Source organism: Chanodichthys erythropterus, chromosome 15, assembly GCF_024489055.1.
Source record: "Chanodichthys erythropterus isolate Z2021 chromosome 15, ASM2448905v1, whole genome shotgun sequence".
NCBI classification, from domain to species: domain Eukaryota; kingdom Metazoa; phylum Chordata; class Actinopteri; order Cypriniformes; family Xenocyprididae; genus Chanodichthys; species Chanodichthys erythropterus.
Window position 1 is genome coordinate 12,896,875 of NC_090235.1, and position 20,199 is coordinate 12,917,073.

At 41.0% G+C, this 20,199-nt stretch overlaps 1 protein-coding gene across 1 annotated transcript; it reads right to left on the bottom strand.

Annotated features, from left to right (window-relative positions):
- Nucleotides 1-146: 146 nt before the first annotated feature.
- LOC137037149 (zinc-alpha-2-glycoprotein-like) lies at nt 147-19,931 on the bottom strand. The gene is made up of 6 exons (XM_067410968.1): nt 19,926-19,931; nt 12,575-12,689; nt 7,027-7,272; nt 6,659-6,925; nt 873-1,145; nt 147-235 (listed from the first exon to the last, which is right to left on the bottom strand). Exons 1-6 carry the CDS (start codon nt 19,929-19,931, stop codon nt 147-149), a joined length of 996 nt encoding a protein of 331 aa, XP_067267069.1.
- Nucleotides 19,932-20,199: the final 268 nt, after the last annotated feature.

The following is a 20,199-nucleotide window of genomic DNA, read 5'->3' on the forward strand; positions in this document are numbered from 1 at the left end:
ACGTGTGCATATGCTACATGGGGAAAAAAAAAGAAAACTGTGTGCATTCAAAATAAAAGCAGAATTAAAGGACATGAAAGACATTTAATTTAATGCCTAAACCTGTGCACGTCCCAGTCCAGTCTGTAGATCCATCAGCATTGAGCTCATGAGTGAATCACATCAGCAGAAGCTGCACTGGTCATCTGTATCTGATCACTCACTGCACCATTAGAGGAAGAAATTATCACCCGACCTATAAGATACAGTATAAAAACAGATATTATGTTCTTGTAAAAATGTAAATACAAACATTTTTACATTTATTCACACTACTCGTTTGTTTGATAAATACTATAATATGGATAAATTTACCTTATAGTCTGTCGTCAAATGAAATCCACGTCATGAAATCTTACCATCATCAAAATCTCTATCACCATGTTCACTTATATCTACCGTCATTTACTGCCAAACTGCCCATACATTTTAAAATGTCTTTAAACAATGCTATATAAAAACAATGGATTTAAAGCTACAAAGATCATGCTGCATATGTATAACTCACCATCTGAGTTTCTCCTATTGTAGAGGTAGTAACTCATCACAGCTGAAACTAGAGCTAGAACTAGAACTACTAGAACAGCAACTGCTACTCCTATAGGCCACTGAGGTTCTGTTTCACAGTTAAAACATCTTCCATCTGCTGAATGAAAATAAAAATAATTAAGACAACCGAATATATATTTTTAAATAAATGTTTTATATCAAAATCATAAACTGTTAAACTGAATTGAGGCACTTTAATTGTTTGTGGCCAGCAACTTTATTCCATCATTATCATGTTCTCCTGTTACAAAAGCGTGAGTGACTGAATTCATGATGATGTTTACCCCATTTTACTGAAGCTGTCAGACTGCTGTGAATGACCAGACAATCATAAGATACTTTATCATTTCTGTCGATCTCCACACTGTTTCTCATCTGAAAGGTTTCATTATCATTTGGTCTGATTCCTGAAGATGTTTGATCCTCAAGGATGTTTCTGTCCAATCTAATGTACATCTCAACATCTCTGGGGTAGAAACCAGTGGCCAGACACGTCAGAACCAGCTTACAGTCATCAGCAGGAACTTTCCTCGCAAAGACGTAAATGTCTGGTCGACCTGGAGCAGAAAATAATAATGAAATAAACATTTACAAAAAAAAAAAATTCTGTCTCAGTGGTTTCTGTGCCGGGAAAAATAGGGTTGTGAACGTGATCCACAGAAGTAAGTTGCTCAAAGACATAATGAGTAGCCAGTTCCCTTTTAAATGGAAACTCACACTGTGTTCTAGGACACTAATGGGGAACACCTCAGTGTGACTGATGTCTGAAGCACGTGTTGAAACATACCAATCGTATTGGCTGGCGACAACCTATGACGTCACTACTAGTGCGACCGTGAGGTATAAAAAGGGCACCTAGAGAAGATGTCATCCTCTTCTTCATTTTCAGGGTGGCCATGTGGGTGATCCTGACCAGCATAGGGGGAAAGAAAAGGGCTTTCTTCCTAGTGTGCTGCTTTCGCCCTCTGAATTGTTTGGCACATCTGTTGAAGCAGTGGTCAAGTTTAGACGCAATCAGTGTCCTGGAGCTGGCAGAAGTAGATAACATAAAAGGAAGTTATTACATCTACATCTACCTTTTCTTTTTTTTCTCAGATGTTCCCTGTAGCCCAAACACAGAGTCCTTCCATTTGGCCTTGTGAGGTGAATGGTAAGATTGTACTTCCTCAGTGAGGCATGTTTGGGCAGTGGCCATAGGGATAATGTCACTGACAGCGAATTACTGGTGTGCAACTTTGGGGAATTCAACTCAGGCAATCAGGCCATTTGAGTTATTTTTCTTGTGTTTAGTCACAGTCAACATGGCATGCATTCCCCTCAGCATGGCAGAGTGGGCATTTGTTCCCTATTAACATCCTTAGACGCAGTGCGAGCTCTCATTAGAAAGGGAATGTCTCGGGTTACAAATGAAGAGTTCATTTGCAGTTAAAAAACAGTTAACTCCATTTTTATTAATTCTCACAAATCATGTTTTTTATTGTGCATTCCAAGTAATATCAATCAAACTGCAGTTGGGTTGTTTTGATTAAGTAATAATAACTCTAAAAAATACAGTTAAATTAAAAAATTAAAGTTCATTGAAAGGATGTGTCTGCCACCGAAACACACAAACAGCTGCTCAGAGTGCCTGAACTGAGTCGTGCGGTCAATGTAAACTCGCAAAGCTCGCACTGGGCATAACTCCTTATGTGAACTCCGCTGACTCCTGGGTGAAAGCCAAAAGAGTTATCACTTGCGCTCTGAACAGCGTTGACAGCGATTTAGGCACGTAACCTAACCTCGGTTTGTGTGTGACGTTACAATCATCTGGCCCAAACTGCATGCAATCAGCGCTAACAGAAAGCGCTTGCAAATTCCCCGCGTGTTTTACTGAAGCAAGGGCGAGTAGCAGCGCGGTTTTAAGTGAGAGCTCCTTTAAGCCGACTGACATGAGCGGCTTAAAAGGCAGCCGCATCAAAGCTTCGAGCACAAGAGCTAGATCCCATGACGGCACCATGGGGGGGCGAGAGGGTCTAAGTCCTCTTGCACCTCTTTCAAAAATTTTACCACTAAATCGTGCCTGCCCACCGAGTGCCCATCGATAACGGCGTGAAAAGCTGAAATAGCTGCCACATAGACTTTAAGAGTGGAAGGCATACTGCCGCCGTCCAACCGATGTTGTAAAAAATCCAGAATGTCTGACACGGGACAGTTTTCCGGTTTGTGACCATTCGATTCGCACCATTTCACAAATACTGCCCATTTAGAAGTGTACAGGCGTCTTGTAGAAGGGACCTGCGACTCTGTAATCGTGTCCATAACACGGCGGGACAGAACGCTCGGTTCTACCGGTTCCCCTGCACTACCCACACATGAAGTTTCCACCATTCGGGGTTGGGGTGCCAAATCGATCCGCCCGCCTGCGACAGGAGGTCTTGTCTCAGTGAAATCATCCACAGGGGAGCTTTTAACAGTTCTAGCAGATCGGGAAACCACGGCCTGTTCGGCCAGTACGGGTCGATTAGAAGCACTTGTGACAAAATGTTCAGCGGGGGAAATGCACATAGGCGAGCATTCGGCCATGGCATCGTCAGTGCGTCCCCTCCCAGGGGAGAGCGCGACAGAGATAAGAACAGAGGTTAATGCGTGTTCTCCTCCGTCGCGAATAAGTCCACCTCCGCCTTCCCGAATCTTTCCCAGATCAGTCTCACTGTCCCGGGGTTCAATCTCCATTCTCCTTGAGGGATCCCGTCCCTCGTCAGCATGTCCGTGCCGCTGTTCAGGTGGCCCGGAACATGCGCTGCTCGGATGGAGAGCAGATGGTGGTCGGCCCACAGTAAAAGCTGCGCAGCCTGCTCGTAAAGGGCTCGCGAGCGCACTCCGCCCTGGCGGTTTATCTACGATACCACCGAAACATTGTCTGTATGAACCAACACATGATGACCCCGGACTTGTGCAAGGAAGCTTCGAAGAGCCAGAAAGACTGCACTCAATTCGAGGCGATTTATATGCCACATCTTCTCCGTCTCCGTCCAGTAGCCTGATGCCGGAACGCCATCTCAATGAGCTCCCCAGCCCGTCATCGACGCGTCCATCGTGACCACTTTCCGCCGCGTAACCACGCCCAGCTGGGCGCTGCGTTGGTACAGGTCGGGATTCCGCCATAGCGCGAGTGCGCTCAAGCACCTGCGAGTGACCACAACGCGGGCATGGCCCGTTCTCCAAGCTCTCCTCGGCACCTGTGTTTTCAGCCATAACTGGAGGGGACGCATATAGAGCAGCCCGTGGTGGCATACTGTCGCAGCGGGACGGCCCAGACTGAAAGCATTCAGGGCGGACATCAAATCGCAAACACGCTCCTGACCTAGATGCACTCTCATTGCAACCGAGTCCAACTCCACCCCTAGATACGAGATTGACTGGCTGGGGCATAACATGCTCTTTTGTGTATTTACGCATAGACCCAAGTTCTCCAAATTAAGCAGTAGAGTGCGTTTGTGGCTGTTGAGCATATCCTCTGAATGGGCTAAAACTAGCCAATCATCCAAATAATTGAGTATGCGTATTCCGCTCGCTCTCAGAGGGGAAAGCGCTGCATCCACACATTTTGAAAACATGCGAGGAGCCAGGGCTAATCTGAACGGCAGTACTGTGAACTGATATGCAGTGCCGTCGAACGCAAATCTCAGAAAGCGCCTGTGACGAGGGGCTATCTGAATATGAAAATACGCGTCTTTCAGGTCTACTGAAATAAACCAGTCTTCGGGCTGAATCTGCGCGAGGATCTGTTTCAGTGTCGTCATTTTGAAAGGCCGTCTGAATAAAGCCTGGTTGATGGGTCTCAGGTCCAATATTCTTGGCGAATGGGCGCGTTGAGAGGCGGCGAGTGTCTTGCATTGCCGAATAACGGGAAGCGCGAGCTTTCCACAGAATGTGCGTTTAGTGACACGGGTGCGTGTATGTGAGAATTGTCATGGGTGCTCCGCTGCAGCGGAGGACCTATATTCAACACCAGAGCGCGAGCATCGCCGATTACACGGGGGAGCTGCGAGCCTGACTGTATCTGCAGCATCTCGCCTGAGCATAGAGTGTGAGAAGCTGCCGTTGCTGTGAGGGTGTAACAGTCTTTATTACATTTTGACCAGAAACAACAACAGAAACATTCTCGTAGTTGCCTGCAACCACCAAGGGGACTTCGTGAGAACACCTTGGCTCTCCTCCTCTGCACCCTCCCGTCAGGAACGAGGCTTTTGCTCTGACGAACTAGGAGCAGTCATGGGACGGCCGCCTTTTTTAAAGCCGTGACGTGACTTCGGCGGTCTCTGCCAGGGAGTTTTGTGGCAGGCAGAAGGCTCCGGGTCCGGCGCTGATGGGGTGGGAACAGAGGGAGCTCGCTTCGGCGGCCTGTTCGAAGTAGATGATGATCTACTGTATGCTGGAGGTGGCGCGGGCGCCCGGCGTGGGAGGAAGTGACTCATCGCCCTGGAGAAGTGCTTTGCAATCGCTTCCACGGCGTCCCCAAAGAGGCCGGAGGGAGATAAAGGAGCGTTGAGCAATGCCTTCCTGTCTGCATCTTTTAACTCGGTAAGTGTCAGCCACAGATGACAGTGGAGCACTACCATGAAGCCCATGCTTCATCCAATCGCCTGGGCTGTTTTCTTCGTTGCCTTCAGGGCAAAATCAGTCGCAGCGCGCAGGTCCTTAAATGCCTCGGGGTCCGCTTCACCCTCGTCCAGGGATTTCAGGAGCTGAGCTTGAAAAACCTGAAGCACCGCCATCGTGTGGAGTGCTGAAATTGCTTCATCTGAGGCGGTGTTCGCCCTATCTGCGATATGCGCGGTCAGGCGGCAGGGTCTCGACGGCAGCATAGCGCCAGCCTTCACGGAAGCTGACGAGGGGCAGAGGTGTGCCGCGATAGACTCCTCGACTGGCGGAATACACGTGTATCCACGGGCTTCAGCGCCATCAACTTTAGTGAAAATCTCCGAGCCGCTGGCGTGGGCGCGAGCCGAGTGGGGCGCAGTCCAGGTCCTAGCGGCCTCGTCATGCAAGTCTGGAAAGAAAGGGGCTCGCTTCCTCAGAGTGGCGGCTCGGGGGCCTGAGTGAAGGAACCAAGAATCCAGCTTGCTCTTCGCCGGTTCGGCGGGGGAATCCCATTCCAGACCGAGATCGCTCACGGCCTTAGTAAGAATTCTGACAAGCTCATCTTAAAACGCCGCCTGCCCCTCCGCCTCAGGGTGCTCCTCCGGGGAGTTGTATGCCCAGTCCCTCTCGGACGCCATTAGGGACATGGCCTCATCGGGATTGTCATCCCCCGCTGCGCCAAACGAGACCATCTCTGACACGCCAGGGGCGTGTGAAGTATACTTCGGTGAAGTATACTGGAGGGTGGGGTGGTGAATCACACCTAATTCCCACGCAATCGCCCATATGTGGCCATCCCACCAGCGGCTCATCGGCGGCAGTGGGACGTTGCCTAGAACATTCACCAAGGGCGATGCTCCTCCGAGCCCTCAGCACCCGCACTGGGAGATCCTCGCAGTGCAGTCAGCCCAACCCGGCGAGTGCTGCTTCTGCATGGGCGAGTCCCAGGCACAGAATACAGTACTCGTGGGGGTCCGGAGCCTCGATGGGTCCTGAACACAGCGTGCAAATATTGGACATGCTGGAATGCCAAGAGGGTAATCCGTCTTCTTGCGTCTTCTCCACAGCTGTCTCAAAGTCGAAGTCCATAGAAGATCGTGAAAAGGACGATTCTGAGCGTATGCCACCAGGACGGCACATTATATAGTGGCAGGTACCGCCCCCTTTTTGCCGTCTTGGCTGGCATTGGCCAGTGAGAGTTGCAACTTCACTGGCGTTGTGCAATAGGATTTCAGGAAGGATTAGGAAGGAAGGGAGTCCCCAAAGCGACAGCTTCTGACGCATGTCGAGAGACCGTTCTCGAAAGGGAACCCAAGTAATTGCTTTGTAATTGCATTTAAAACAGACTCAAACACACGTGTGCGCACAAACGCGCACACACACTAACAGATCGACACACACACACACACACACAAGAGCTAATTAAAGTGATCTGATTAAAACTTACTTTTATTTGTGTTGCTAATTGTGGAGATCCATTCAATGCAGTTCTTGAGGTAAACATTGATGTACTGGTTGCGTCCAGTTTGAAGATCCCATTTCTCTTTGGTTTCTTTGGCTTTGGGGTTTTTATCAATCCACTTCATAGTGTCAGAATTAAAGGATATAAAATCCTCTCCATCAAATCCATATTCATCAAAGACAGTCAGATTCACTGTTCCATCAGGAAGTTTCTCCAGTTCACAACCAATTATTCTCTGAAGAACATGAAGCTCTACAATCACAGAACAACACTCATGACAAACTTGCAGTAAAAAGATATATTCAGTTTCATAACATGTCTTATAGTTGATAAGAGTAAAACTTCAATCTCACCAGAACACTGAGAGTTTGTGCAGTTTGACAGAGTATTCAGCAGATCTTTGTACCAGTCTCTAGATTCAAATGGTTCTGGAAGAGGTTCAGTCCTGTCATGTTTAATCACATTCGCACTTATCCAGTTTTCAACTTCATTACAGAAGTAAGTGATCTGTTTGTCATCATATATGCCCACAGCACTGAACGGAGGGAATGGGTCTGCTTTGGTCAGGACTGTAAATCTGTAGTAGACATGGTGTCTCTCTGAGGAACATAAAACACAAACAACAATAAAAACACTTTTTACTGGGACAAAAAGTCTTGTCATGTAGGGTGAATAAAATATGAATATACTTGTTTAGAAATGAATATACTTATGTAATTAAATTGCAGCCTTTTGCAATTTGATAAGTGCAGGGAAGGTAAGGTTAGGCTACATATGATGATGAAAGCCCTCCCAGAACTCATTGCACTGCAGTGCCTGCAGTTCAAAAAAAAAAAAAAAAAAAAAAATCTTTGTATGGAAGTCTATGAGAACACTCTGGGCGATTCTCGGCCAGAGTAAAACCTGTTCCCAAAGGTGCTCAATTGGATTGACAGCTGGTGACACTGGAAGCAAGTTGAGTTTAGTGAAGTCATGTCATGTTTAAGAAACCAGTTTGAGATTATTTGAGCTTTGAGACATGGTGTATTATCCTGCTGGTTGTAGCCATCAGTAGATGTCCACTGTGGTCATAAAGGGATGGACATGGTCAGCAACAATACTTAGGTAGGCTGTGGTGTTTAAATGATGCTCAATTAGTACTGAGAGGCCCAAAGTGTGTCAAGAACATATATAACACACCATTACAGCAGCAGCACCACCAAACCTATTCACATCACCTATTCACTTTGGGTGCTTTCTAATATGTGAAAAATAAACCCATTTTATTCAGACATCACCAGAGTTATTTTTGGGAACATTAATTATTATTAAAATTTTTCAAACAGCTGGCCCATCTTGACAGAATGACTGACAGTGTGGGGCGGGGACTTGATCAGCTCTGAATGTATTTTCAAATGCACATTGAATTTTGCTACATTCATTGCGAGACATTTAATGAAAATGCAATCGCAAGTGTCTTAAAGAGTTAGTTCACCTAATTTCAAAACACTGATTCACAATGCTCTGATGCTTTCTGAAGCAGTGTGTCGAATCTGCAGTTCGGAACGCCAAAGTCACGTGATTTCAGCAGTTTGGCGGGTTTGACCCGCGATCTGATTCATGATTCGATACACTGATTCATTTATGATCCAAAGCTTCCTGAAGCAGTGTTTTGAAATCATCCATCACTACATAAGTTGTTATTTTGTTTTTTTGGTGCACCAAAAATATTCTCGTCACTTTAATATATTAATATTGAACCACTGTACTCACATGAACCGATTTAAGTATGTTTTTAGTACATTAATGGATCTTGAGAGAGGAAATGTCATTGCTCCCTATAAAGGCCTCACAAGCCATCGGATTTCAACTAAAATATCTTAATTTGTGTTCCGAAGATCAACGAAGGTCTTACGGGTGTGGAACGACATGAGGGTGAGTAATAAATGACAGAATTTTCATTTTTGGGTGAACTAACCCTTTAACTGTGAGTGTAAATGCAATTAAGAAAAATAACATTTAAATGATCATTTTGCTACAATTTTAGCTTTAACATGTTAAACATATCTAATAATTTCTGTAATACATTTTTATTAGGGGTTCAAGCACGTAGCGCTGAAACCGTATTGTAATTGTTACATTTTCCAATTATAGGCATTCTCTCCTAAAAGTGATCGGGCAGACCAAACCTTACGTCATAGAGACTTGAAACATTGAAGGCTGGTAGTACTCCTACCGCCTACAACGTCACCAAGGCTCACCCCGATCGGCCTGACGGGGGCGCTACAGCAGTCAATAGTACGAAATGGCTCATAACTCCTGAACCGCTAGGCCCAGGCTCAAGTGTCTTATATCAATGGAATCCTTGGCTCAAGGTGGATGTCTCGGATTTGCTGCGAAATTTTCAGGTATTTTGGGTTTGTTGAAAAACCTACTTTCGCGAACTAGTCCTAGGTTTTTCGCCCGATTGGAACCAAACCAGTGCAGAAATGTTCTCTTGGCTAAAATGGATTAAACCATAAACTTGCTTAAACCATAACTTATTATGTGCTTAAAGGGCTTAAATGCTTGAACCCCGGTAAATGCTGCTTGCAGCTTTCATTTTAATTTTGCAACTTATAAATCATTAAAATATATGTTTAAATTATATGTTAAAACTAGTGTAGAAAATAGCAAATGTAAATTATATTATTATTAAATATATTAAATATTATTAAATTATATTATTGCTGCCAATGTTGCACATATATGGGTATGGAAAATGTAATTTTAAATACAGAAATGCATTGCTATTTTACATATTGCACTTGAAATTGAATATTGCTACCCAAATGCTTCCATAATTTGAGACTGAGAAACTACGAGACATTACACATTTTGGTAAGTTATCTTTCAACCAGTGTTAATTTCATTAACGAAAACCATGACAAAAAATGTTCATTGATGACCTTTTTTCTCATGATGCTGCCTTCACGTGCTCTCAAAATGATCGTAAATACGAGGTAAAAATTGCACATATATGCCCTCCTATTTTGATAGCACATAAAGGCAGAATAAGACAAGTCGATGACGAGATGACACCATGTCATTAAACGATAACTGTAGGCTTGTTTGACTTCATGCAGCACTGACTGTGACATATGGCATCAAAGTACCGCAAGAGTGATTCGAAAGCAGCCGACTGTGTCTGCCAGCGCAGCTTCTTAAGAGCAGCTACACGAGCTCTGATGACGACACAGCTGTTCCACGATTGGCCGGATTCACCGCATGACAACAATCATTCTCACACCTTTAGTTCCACTAATCACAAATCTGTTGCCAAAAAACTTACCTTTGTCAGCAAAGGTGTTTTATTACTGAGGAAACTGATGATTCTTTTACAGATTGTCTTTGACTTTTTCCTTTAGCTCCATTAACAGTTCCCCTTCCGGTTCAACTCGATCATTACTCATTCTTACCTATGTATGTGTGCAACCTTTGTGTATGTTATGTGTTTGTTAGTTTAGCTATGTGTTTCTGAGTTAGTTAATAAAGAATTGTGCACAATACATCAGGGGCGGACTGGCCATCTGTGTGATCTGGAGAATCACAGAACGGCCGCCTACTCCAGGACGGCCGGCGGGCCGGCCCACCACCTGCCACGCACGCAGTCATCACCTGTTTTTTTCCCCCACTAATCTGTTTCACACTCCAGTATTGTAGGGGGCAGCAATGCACCTTTAAGTTGGATGTCAGCTGCACTGGCTTTGGCCGCCAAGTAAGGAGAAGAAGAAGTGGAAGAGTAGGAAGAAACCAACAGCAAAGACGTTAGATAGAAGAAGCATAGAAACAAACAAACAATATGCATAACACGGCCGCGGTAAAAAACGGAAAGAAAAGGGTGGGGCTGAGAAGGCGAGAGGAAAAAAAATGCGGAATTTAGATACTGAAGCCGCTAAATGTCGCAAAATAACTGACCACATGCAGTAGCTAATATTAAGAAATACTTAAGATTTTGAATACAGAAGCTACATTTGTAATGGTGTATTTTCATTTAGATGTGGTATTATTATTTGTGCAGTAAGATTAATTACTGCATAAATTAATATTATTAAGTAATAAATTCATTTTAAGACAGCATGGAATATATTATATAATATGCTGTTATAACAGCATATTATATAATATATTCCATGCTATCTTGGAATAAAACCTGTTTTTTTTTTTTTTTTAATCCATTCCATCATTTGTTTATTCAGGTTGAGCTTCCGCGCGCCGATTGCTTTGGGCCGGGCCTAGTCAAAGTCCAGGTCCGTTTTTAAGTCCCAGTCTGTCCCTGCAATACATATTTGGTTCTGACTCCGTCTGCTAATAAATTGCCTCTTAAGTGATTTAGATCCTGACTACATGCTCTGAGTAGTACTGTACAATAAGAATGTTGCAATTCCATAACCTGGAAATGAACATTTCTTAGAATTAATAAACAATCAACACTGAGTGTCCACTGGACAAACAGGTTAATTGATTGTAACATTAATCTTAATGTAGCTACATCCAGTTAATCCGATCAACTGATTTACATATTCATAATTAATCATAATTAATAATCATAATGAGTTATGAATAATAATTAATATTTCCCCTTTGAGTTAATTTTGCTACACTGTATTTTTATAACAGTAAAAGCTAATTTCACGTAGTCACGATGTTATATTCTCCCCAGTGAATCCATTTCAAGCCCTATATATACTTAAGATGTGTGAAAACTGCTGCGCTGTTTTAGGTATTATTAGGTATATTAGGTAGCAAGTGAACATTTTGTGCTCAAAGTTGATGTGTTAGAAGCAGGAAAAATGGGCAAGTGTAAGGATTTGAGTGAGTTTGACAAGGGCCAAATTGTGATGGCTAGACGACTGGGTCAGAGCATCTCCAAAACTGCAGCTCTTGTGGGGTGTTCCTGGTCTGCAGTGGTCAGTATCTATCAAAAGTGAACCAACTCCAGGGTAAGGAAATGTGATTCCCATTTAAAAACACATTTAAACAGATTTCCCTGAAATAGTTTTAACTCACTTGTCACAGCACAACCTATCCCAACATAAACACTGCTGATAAATTATTTGTTAATAAAGTGTTTATGTTCACAAACCACTGTTAAAGGTGCCATTGAATTGAAAATTTAATTTACCTCGGTATAGTTGAATAACAAGAGTTCAGTACATGGAAATGACATACAGTGAGTCTCAAACTCCATTGTTTCCTCCTTCTTATGTAAATCTCATTTGTTTAAAAGACCTCCGAAAAACAGGCGAATCTCAACATAACACCGATTGTTACGTAACAGTCAGGATCATTAATATGTATGACCCCAATATTTGCATATGCCAGCCCATGTTCCCAACATTATGAAAGGCATTACACAAGGGCAGCCAGTATTAATGTCTGGATGTCCACAGCTGAATCATCAGACTAGTGCCTCGTTTCCACTGAGCGGTTCGGTTTGGTACAGTTCGGTACGGTTCGGAGCGGTACACCTTGATCAGGCTTGCGTTTCCACCGCAAACAGTACCCTTACTTGATAGGCGTGGTGTAGCCGGAAAATAGTGATCGACGTCATTCTCGCGCGAAGAAGAAAACGATATAGTAAACAACAATGGAGGACATACTACAGCAGATCTTGTTCTTGCTTCTCGGCTTGAGGCTGTCTGTCACAAAAAGAAGACGAGTTTTGCATTCGGCGTTTCAGAATACCAAGATCGCAAAGTTCAGACGTCCATGCCGCAGCACCTACCAGCAAGCGGAGGAGAAAACCTGCGTAATTTAAAAACTATTTTACTGTCATGAAATGTAGTTTTAAAAGTTTTTTCAGGTGAGAATGTAGTTGTTTAAATCTCAAATCTGTGGTTAATTTATAAAGATAGCGCCTATTTGAAAATTTGATCTGACGTTGTCGGAGTTGTGAGATCCAGGCGATCACCGGGCGCTCGGTGCTCATGTACCCAGCCGAGAGCAGCTGTACCTCGGCTAGTACTTCTGACATTCGCCGCTGGCTCTGATGTCTCTGTAATGGTTAAAAACAAGATATCATTCATCTTGTGTATAAAGGGCAATCTTTGGTCTCATGAATTTATAATTTGTTCCCGGGCAAATCGTTTTGGCCGAGGGGAAAATGAAGTTTTATAACTTTATATATTTATTTAACTTTACCGTTGTAGTGCGCTGTACGTTTGACTGAATTGTTTGCTTGTCTTTATTTCTTATTGTATAGCTTCTCATATTTTATTTATAATGGTTTTTATTGATAATTAAAACTGACGTTTAACAAAAAGAGAAGGTTGTTTTGTCTTATTTCATTTTATTATAGGCTACATACAGTGAAGATAATCAGAGTACATATGCTCATATTGCCTGAACCACACATATTAATGTTTAACATATATGAAGGTTTCATATTTTTTAAATAAAAACGAAAAGAGGCAGGGTTGTGTTTTATATTTTGTTTTGTTATATAGCCTACATGAAGTGAAGATAATTAATGCACGCGTTGTCTGAACCACATTTGTGTGTGGCGCCTCTTGTGTTGTCATTCCCCTTGTAGCACGCGCAAGTGACAATTCTCTGTCAACCAATCAACGTTCTGCAGAGTGTAGCTCCACCCTTTTGGTACGGTACTATTGTGCTTGGTACCCCAACAAAAGGGTCCCAAAAAAGTGGTACGGTACGGTTCGGAATTAGGGTACCATTCACAACTTTTGACAATGGAAACGGAAAAAAATGTGTACCGTACCGAACCGTACCGTACTGTACCGTACCGCTCAGTGGAAACGAGGCATAGGTAAGCAAGCAAGAACAACAGCGAAAAATGGCAGATGGAGCGATAATAACTGACATGATCCATGATATCATGATATTTTTAGTGATATTTGTAAATTGTCTTTCTAAATGTTTCGTTAGCATGTTGCTAATGTACTGTTAAATGTGGTTAAAGTTACCATCGTTTCTTACTGTATTCACGGAGACAAGACTGTTGTTATTTTCATTTTTAAACACTGTATAATTCATAAACACAACTTCATTCTTTATAAATCTCTCCAACAGTGTAGCATTAGCCGTTAGCCACGGAGCATAGCCTCAAACTCATTCAGAATCAAATGTAAACATCCAAATAAACACTGTACTTATGCGATTAGACATGCTGCATGATGAACACTTTGTAAAGATCCATTTTGAGGGTTATATTAGCTGTGTGAACTTTGTTTATTCAACGATAGAGTCGAGAGCTCGGGGGGGGGGCGGAGAGCACGAGCAATTAAAGGGCCAGCAGCATGAATCGGTGCATAGTTAATGATGCCCCAAAATAGGCAGTTAAAAAATTATTTTAAAAAAATCTATGGGGTATTTTGAGCTGAAACTTCACAGACACATTCAGGGGAAACCTTAGACTTATATTACATCTTGTAAAAAAACGTTCGATGGCACCTTTAATTTTAACAGATTACACACATGGGATTTGGCAGAGAGTGCGCAAAAGGTGCTCCCTATAATCACTAAAAGTCTCACACATCTTAGTTCATTGCGATCTCAACAAGTTCTGTAACAATAAATTAAACTGGCTGCATAATTAACAATTTACATAATTGTTTGTTATAATGAGGGAATATTTGCCAGCGTCCACAACTCAGAATCCACTCATCGCTCAAAACGAGTTTTTGTTCAGTGCTAAATTACACCTCTGATTGGTCATTGCATTCCAGAAATCAATGGATTTGTTCGTGATTGGCTGCATTGCTCAACGCTGCAAGAACATGTTGTAAAGCCTTGTCGTTATTCAGAGCGCAAACACAGATAAGCACTTGATCGTTTGCCATATATGTTTCGCCAATATGCTAATATTAACTGATCCTAGACCAGTAGTTATGTGCAGTTTTTCCCTCTAAAAATCAGAAGCAGCAGCAGGTAGGCAGTGGTTTGTGTGAGAAAATAGTCTCAAATGACCATGTACACCCTTTCATGGAAACGGCATTCCCTGGTGGCTGTGGCCTCTTTCAGCAGGATAATGCTCCTGTCACAAACCAAAAATGGTTCAGGAATGGTTTGAAGAGCACAACATCGAGTTTTTCCCAGAATGTTTGAGTTAAACTAGTTTATTAGAACACAATTATGAGCATAATGAGGCTGCAAAAGCAGACTGAGCTTACCTTTTTGGTGTGATGATATTTAATGTCCCTGACTGCCTGTCGTAGAATAAAACGTGAAACTGTCTTGAGCTTGCATTCACCACAGACCTTATTTCAGCCATTTAACCAAAATGCCATTAAAAAAACCCATTGACTTCGGGGCAATGGAACCGGAAGTACTAAAATGCTAACTAACTTTATGTTTTTCCAAGCAGCAGCTATCCCTGTCTTAACAGAGAGGAGGCTGTGCAGCTACTCTTGGTCACGCATGCACCACTACTTCAAAAGAATAATGTGGACCAGATCAGAGCGCCATTATTGTCAAATATCAAAAGAAACATTGTTATCGGTTTCAAGGTAGTAACATACTAACTATTTATGTTAAATTAAAGTAATACTGTTTGTATGTGTGTTATGTGGGTACTTACACTCAGTACGAAGGACCCAAATTTCTTAATAAATGCTTATTTAAAAGTTCTTTAAAAATACCCTTTCAGATATCCACCTTCACAAAGGCAGGAAACAAATCCTTTAACGAAAAAAAAGCAATTCAAAATAAAGCAACTTCTAAAAATAATGACAAATTTCAACAAAATTAATTAACTAAATCAAAACCGAGGTAATCTGTTACAAATAGACAAAAATAAATAAATAAATAAATAAATTACACACATTTAATTAATTCCAAATAATAATACAAAAAATAATTTCAAATTCATTTCATACAAAAAACAACATTACAACTCTGGCCGCTCTGGTTACCGAGGTTCTCGGGAGAGCTCACACTCTACAAATACACATAATAAAAACACTTTCTTTAGACCTATCACACAAAACCCCTTAAAAATTACTATACTCATATCCTCCGTCAGTGCCTTACGTTGCGTCTTGTCTTTACCACGTCTGGTGTATGGGGGTAGGATTGTAGCAAAATTCCAAATAAATTGATTATGATCCATAAATAAATGTAAAGATATTCACAAAAAATAATCGTATCCACAAATGAATAAAATGAGATCCACAACTATATGCTAGGTGTTTCACAAAAAATAATTGAATTCACAAATAAATAAAATGAGATTTGCTAATAAAAAACATGTTCACAAATATGTTTTTATGTCACAAGCACAACTCTGCCTGCATTTATTTGTGAATCACCACCTGTGCATTTGTGAATTGCTTTCTGTGCATTTGTGGATCACTGCATGCATTTGTGGATTCTAAAACAATTCTAGCGTCAAGACCTCAGACAAATCCACAAATAGGTCGACTCCACCCACCGACTACTCAAGCCAATCAGATAACGACCACGTGGCGCTGACCAATCACAGCACACTTTCGCTACAACCAATCACGTTTTCACGGGAACAGACTTTGAAAGGGGCTCCATATTTCACCATGGGCGCTTGTTCGAATTGAGCTGAAGCTGTTTGCGTGATAAAAACAATCCATTTACAAAATGTAACAGACTTTATTGTGATTGATCTTTTAATTTGGTTTGTACATATTTTTGTGGGTGTAATTATATAAGGTCTGCATTATCCGTCTTACAAAGAGGGACTCTGATATTTTGACGGGTATTATTTGTCTGAGTGATCACTGCAGTAATGAACAAGAGAACATGTCGTGCACATTATTACGGTTCATCAGAGTTTTCTTACGGATAGAAAGTTTACCAGTTTGTTAAGCAACCCTGAAAAGGCATAAGCTCTTACAGTGATTGTCTAGAGTTAAAAACGGACATTTCATGGTAGCTAACGTACAATAAAACTTCATGAAACTCATCAGTAAAGTTTCAGCCATCATTCAGACGGGGATAATTTTTGGAGTATATTCATATTGCCATCGGGATCAGTGAATCAGGATAAAAGCTAAGCATGAATTATGATCATACACAGATCCCCAGCTGTAACACCTCTACCTGACGCGAGCCAGCGGCGCGGCACAGCGCGATGCAGCAAATAGAAGGCATTATAAACAAATGGATTACATTAGTGTCCATGTCCATGCAGCTATACTGTCTACAAGCGGCACGGTGAGAAACGACAAGTCAGTGGCAGTAAACGTGTGTCCCGTTTTACCATAGCTATAATACCACACTTGCACGTATAATACCAAATATGAGCATGAATGAGCTTCAGTGATGTACCAGTAGGCTACGAGCCTCGGCATCACTGCAGCTATGGTTTTGGATAATGCAAATAAAGAGGTTGCAATGTTGAAAAAAAAAAAAAAAAAAAAAAACCTTTTAATAACTTTTTCTAAATAACTTTTACAATAATAATAAAAAATAATAAGTCTGATTCATCTGAAACATTTTCATGATCAAGTGTTTGACTGCTGGACATTTTACTTTTAAATGAAATGCATAATCTATAGGCTATGTAATTCAATAACCTGTCACATTTAAAAAGTCTTTATCTTCTCTACAAACAATGGTAACGCTAAAACGTTTAATGTTTAAAATATTATTTAAGGGCGTGTTAATGTTTAATAGCTGGTTTTCTGCTCATATCCGTTGTTTGATTGATAAACTGGGAAATGCTGTTGTCATGACGACAGTTTCATCTATTTTACAAACTCGCATGTTTATCACAAGGTTATCCGGTTAGATAAGTTACAAGCTAATCATTGAGGCTGTTCAATCTTTAATAACGTGACGCTTCCATAACGCATCTGTATCCATTGTTGTTCCCATAACAGAGAGCGTTTTTAAATGGCGCATAAAATATAATAGTTTGGCTTGGCTTGAGACACAGTCTAATGGTCTAACGAAATATAAGTTTTAAACCTCTTTTTACTGTACCATTGTTTAAGAACCCTCTACTTCATTTCTAAGCCAAAGCAGGATGAGACCGCCCCAATTGTAAAGCAAAACGTGATTGGTTGTAGCGAAAGCGTGCACAAATGTACAGGCGGTGATTCACAAATAAATGCAAGCAGAGTTGTGCTTGTGACATAAAAACATATTTGTGAACATGTTTTTTATTAGCAAATCTCATTTTTTTGTGAATATCTTTAGTATTTGTGGATCATAATCTATTTATTTGGAATTTTGCTACAATCCTACCCCCATACTGCTGCATCACTTAAATTATCCAGTGCTTGTCTCCCTTAAGTATCCGCATAATTCCTCCCCGACCCCGCCTAACCAGAGCGCATTGCCCCACAACGTTTATACATTGATTTATGGGAACACAACTGCGTGTTTCTGTGCAGATGAGAAGTAAAACAAGTGTTCTTACCTCTTTGTTTACCTTGAAGTGCATCGCTTAGAAAAGGGTGAAAGATAAGCCAAACTAGCTCTATAAAGAAAATATTTTTAGACGTGTGAAACATTATAGTACTATTTTAGACTCGCATCCTATAATACATTACATATGGAATTTAAGCGTCTCCTTCTTGTGGCGTTCAGTGTGCCGGACAGAAAAAGCCACTTTCAGTTTGTCTACCAGCAGACTGTGCTGTTCACAGAGTAGCTACCATACAAATTTCCGTCCCGCTCCACCCATGGCTCTGCAGCATCGACTATCGTCAGAGTAAAACATCATTAGCTCATGATATGAACCCAGCTAACAGGGAACGTTTCCATAACTTTCACTAACGTTATGTAAAAGTTATGTAAATGTTAGAAATAAACATTCCTAAAATAATGTTTCAAGAACATTCTTTTAATGTTGTCATAGTTAAAATACATTCTCATAACGTTGAGAGGAAACATTCTCAGAACAACACTGTTGGAACGTTCTTACCATGTTATTTGTACTTGACTGATGTTCTCGTAATGTTGAGCGAAAACGTTCTCATAACAACGTTCTTGAAACGTCTTTATCACGTTATTTGTACTTGACTGATGTTCTCGTAATGTTGAGCGAAAACGTTCTTAGGATAACATTCTCAGAACATGCTTTTAATGTTATTATTATTTGCTAAATGTTTTCATAATGTTATCATAATACGTTCTGAGTACAATGTTTATAAAAAGCGTCCTTACATTGTAATCTGTACATAATGAATGTTCTCATTATATAGAGAAAACGTTGTGAGAACAACATTGCTGTAGCCGTAACGTCTTTATGATGTTATTAATATTTGCTAAATGTTTTTGAAGTTCAATGTTTTGAACGTTCTTATGTGACCATAAAATGACCCAAATTGGAACGTCCCCCTAAAGTCATATAAGGAACCTTGAACTGCAGCACTTTCATTACCAAAAGAGGACGTTTATGTCACAAATGTTCTGTAAAATGTCAGAATTTTTGTCACTTTTAGAGAACTTTTAGGCAAAGTTGAACAAGGTCACGAGAACATCGCTTCTGCGTGTGTGTTTTATAGAAAATAATAAAGTTTGAAGTCACCGTTATAGAGGAGATCGTTTGCTTTAGATGGGCTCTTGATTCTTGACACATAACATCAGATTTTCTCTGTCTGCTTTAACTGTGTTATCGTGGTAGTTATAGCAATTAATGCAAGAGAAATACTGTTCAGATGAATTGAGTTTTTTAGTGCTGGTGATTCAGTCATCATGTAATGTCCTGATTCACTGATCATCACTAAAGCCTCAAGTTGTGAATGTATTAATTGTTAGTTTTATTAACGCTTTTTTATATTTAATTCTTTATACAGATGAGTTTTGAGGAGTTTTTTTTTTTCTAACTTCAACACAGACATCATGAATCAGCGTATGATCCTCAACGATGCTGACACTAAACAAAATCTTTTTTGTGACTTTAGTAGCTGTTTTGTGATGTTCAGAGTTAATCTGTTTATCTGAAAATGTTGTCACCATTGTTGAGGATCATACGCAGAATCTTGATGTCTGTGTGAATCTGTATGATACTGTTTGAATAATTTCTGCACAATAATGAAAGCTTTCAAAATATCAAAGCATGGCAGGATTTTATACACCATCATTGGACTATAATAACATGAAATAAAATACAAAATTCAGAGACCAGAGAATAAGGCCACTGTATGATGAGAAAGTCAACAATGAGCAATCAAATCAGATTTTACTCACAATTTCTTTTGCAATGCATACTTTAAAACACAATTGCAACAATTGGAGACAAATAATTAAAATGTAAAGGGTCAGGAGCCCAGCTAAAACAAGCGCTTACCTCCATAACGGTGACATTTATAAATTTGATAAAACATCAACATCTCATAAAGAAGATTTGTATGAAAGAAACAAAGTCAGAGTGGTTTGTAATAAGTGAAGATGCAGAGATCTACAGAGATCTGTTGGTGTTTAATGTTGTTTCTGTTATCTGAGTTTTGTGTGTCACCATTGTGCTGGAGAGTAGATCCTGAGCTTCAGTCAGTGATGATCCTGAAACACTGATGCTCTGCTGCATGTTTAAAGACAGTAACTGTGTAGTTGTTGATGCAGTG

Excerpts from the sequence above, each read along its gene's own strand:
- LOC137037149 (XM_067410968.1), bottom strand. Across the intron at positions 7,273-12,574 it reads GATCTCACAACTCCGACAAC|AGAGACACCATGTCTACTAC; the intron begins GTCAGATCAAAT and ends TATGTTCCTCAG. Across the intron at positions 1,146-6,658 it reads AATTAGCAACACAAATAAAA|GTCGACCAGACATTTACGTC; the intron begins GTAAGTTTTAAT and ends TTTCTGCTCCAG.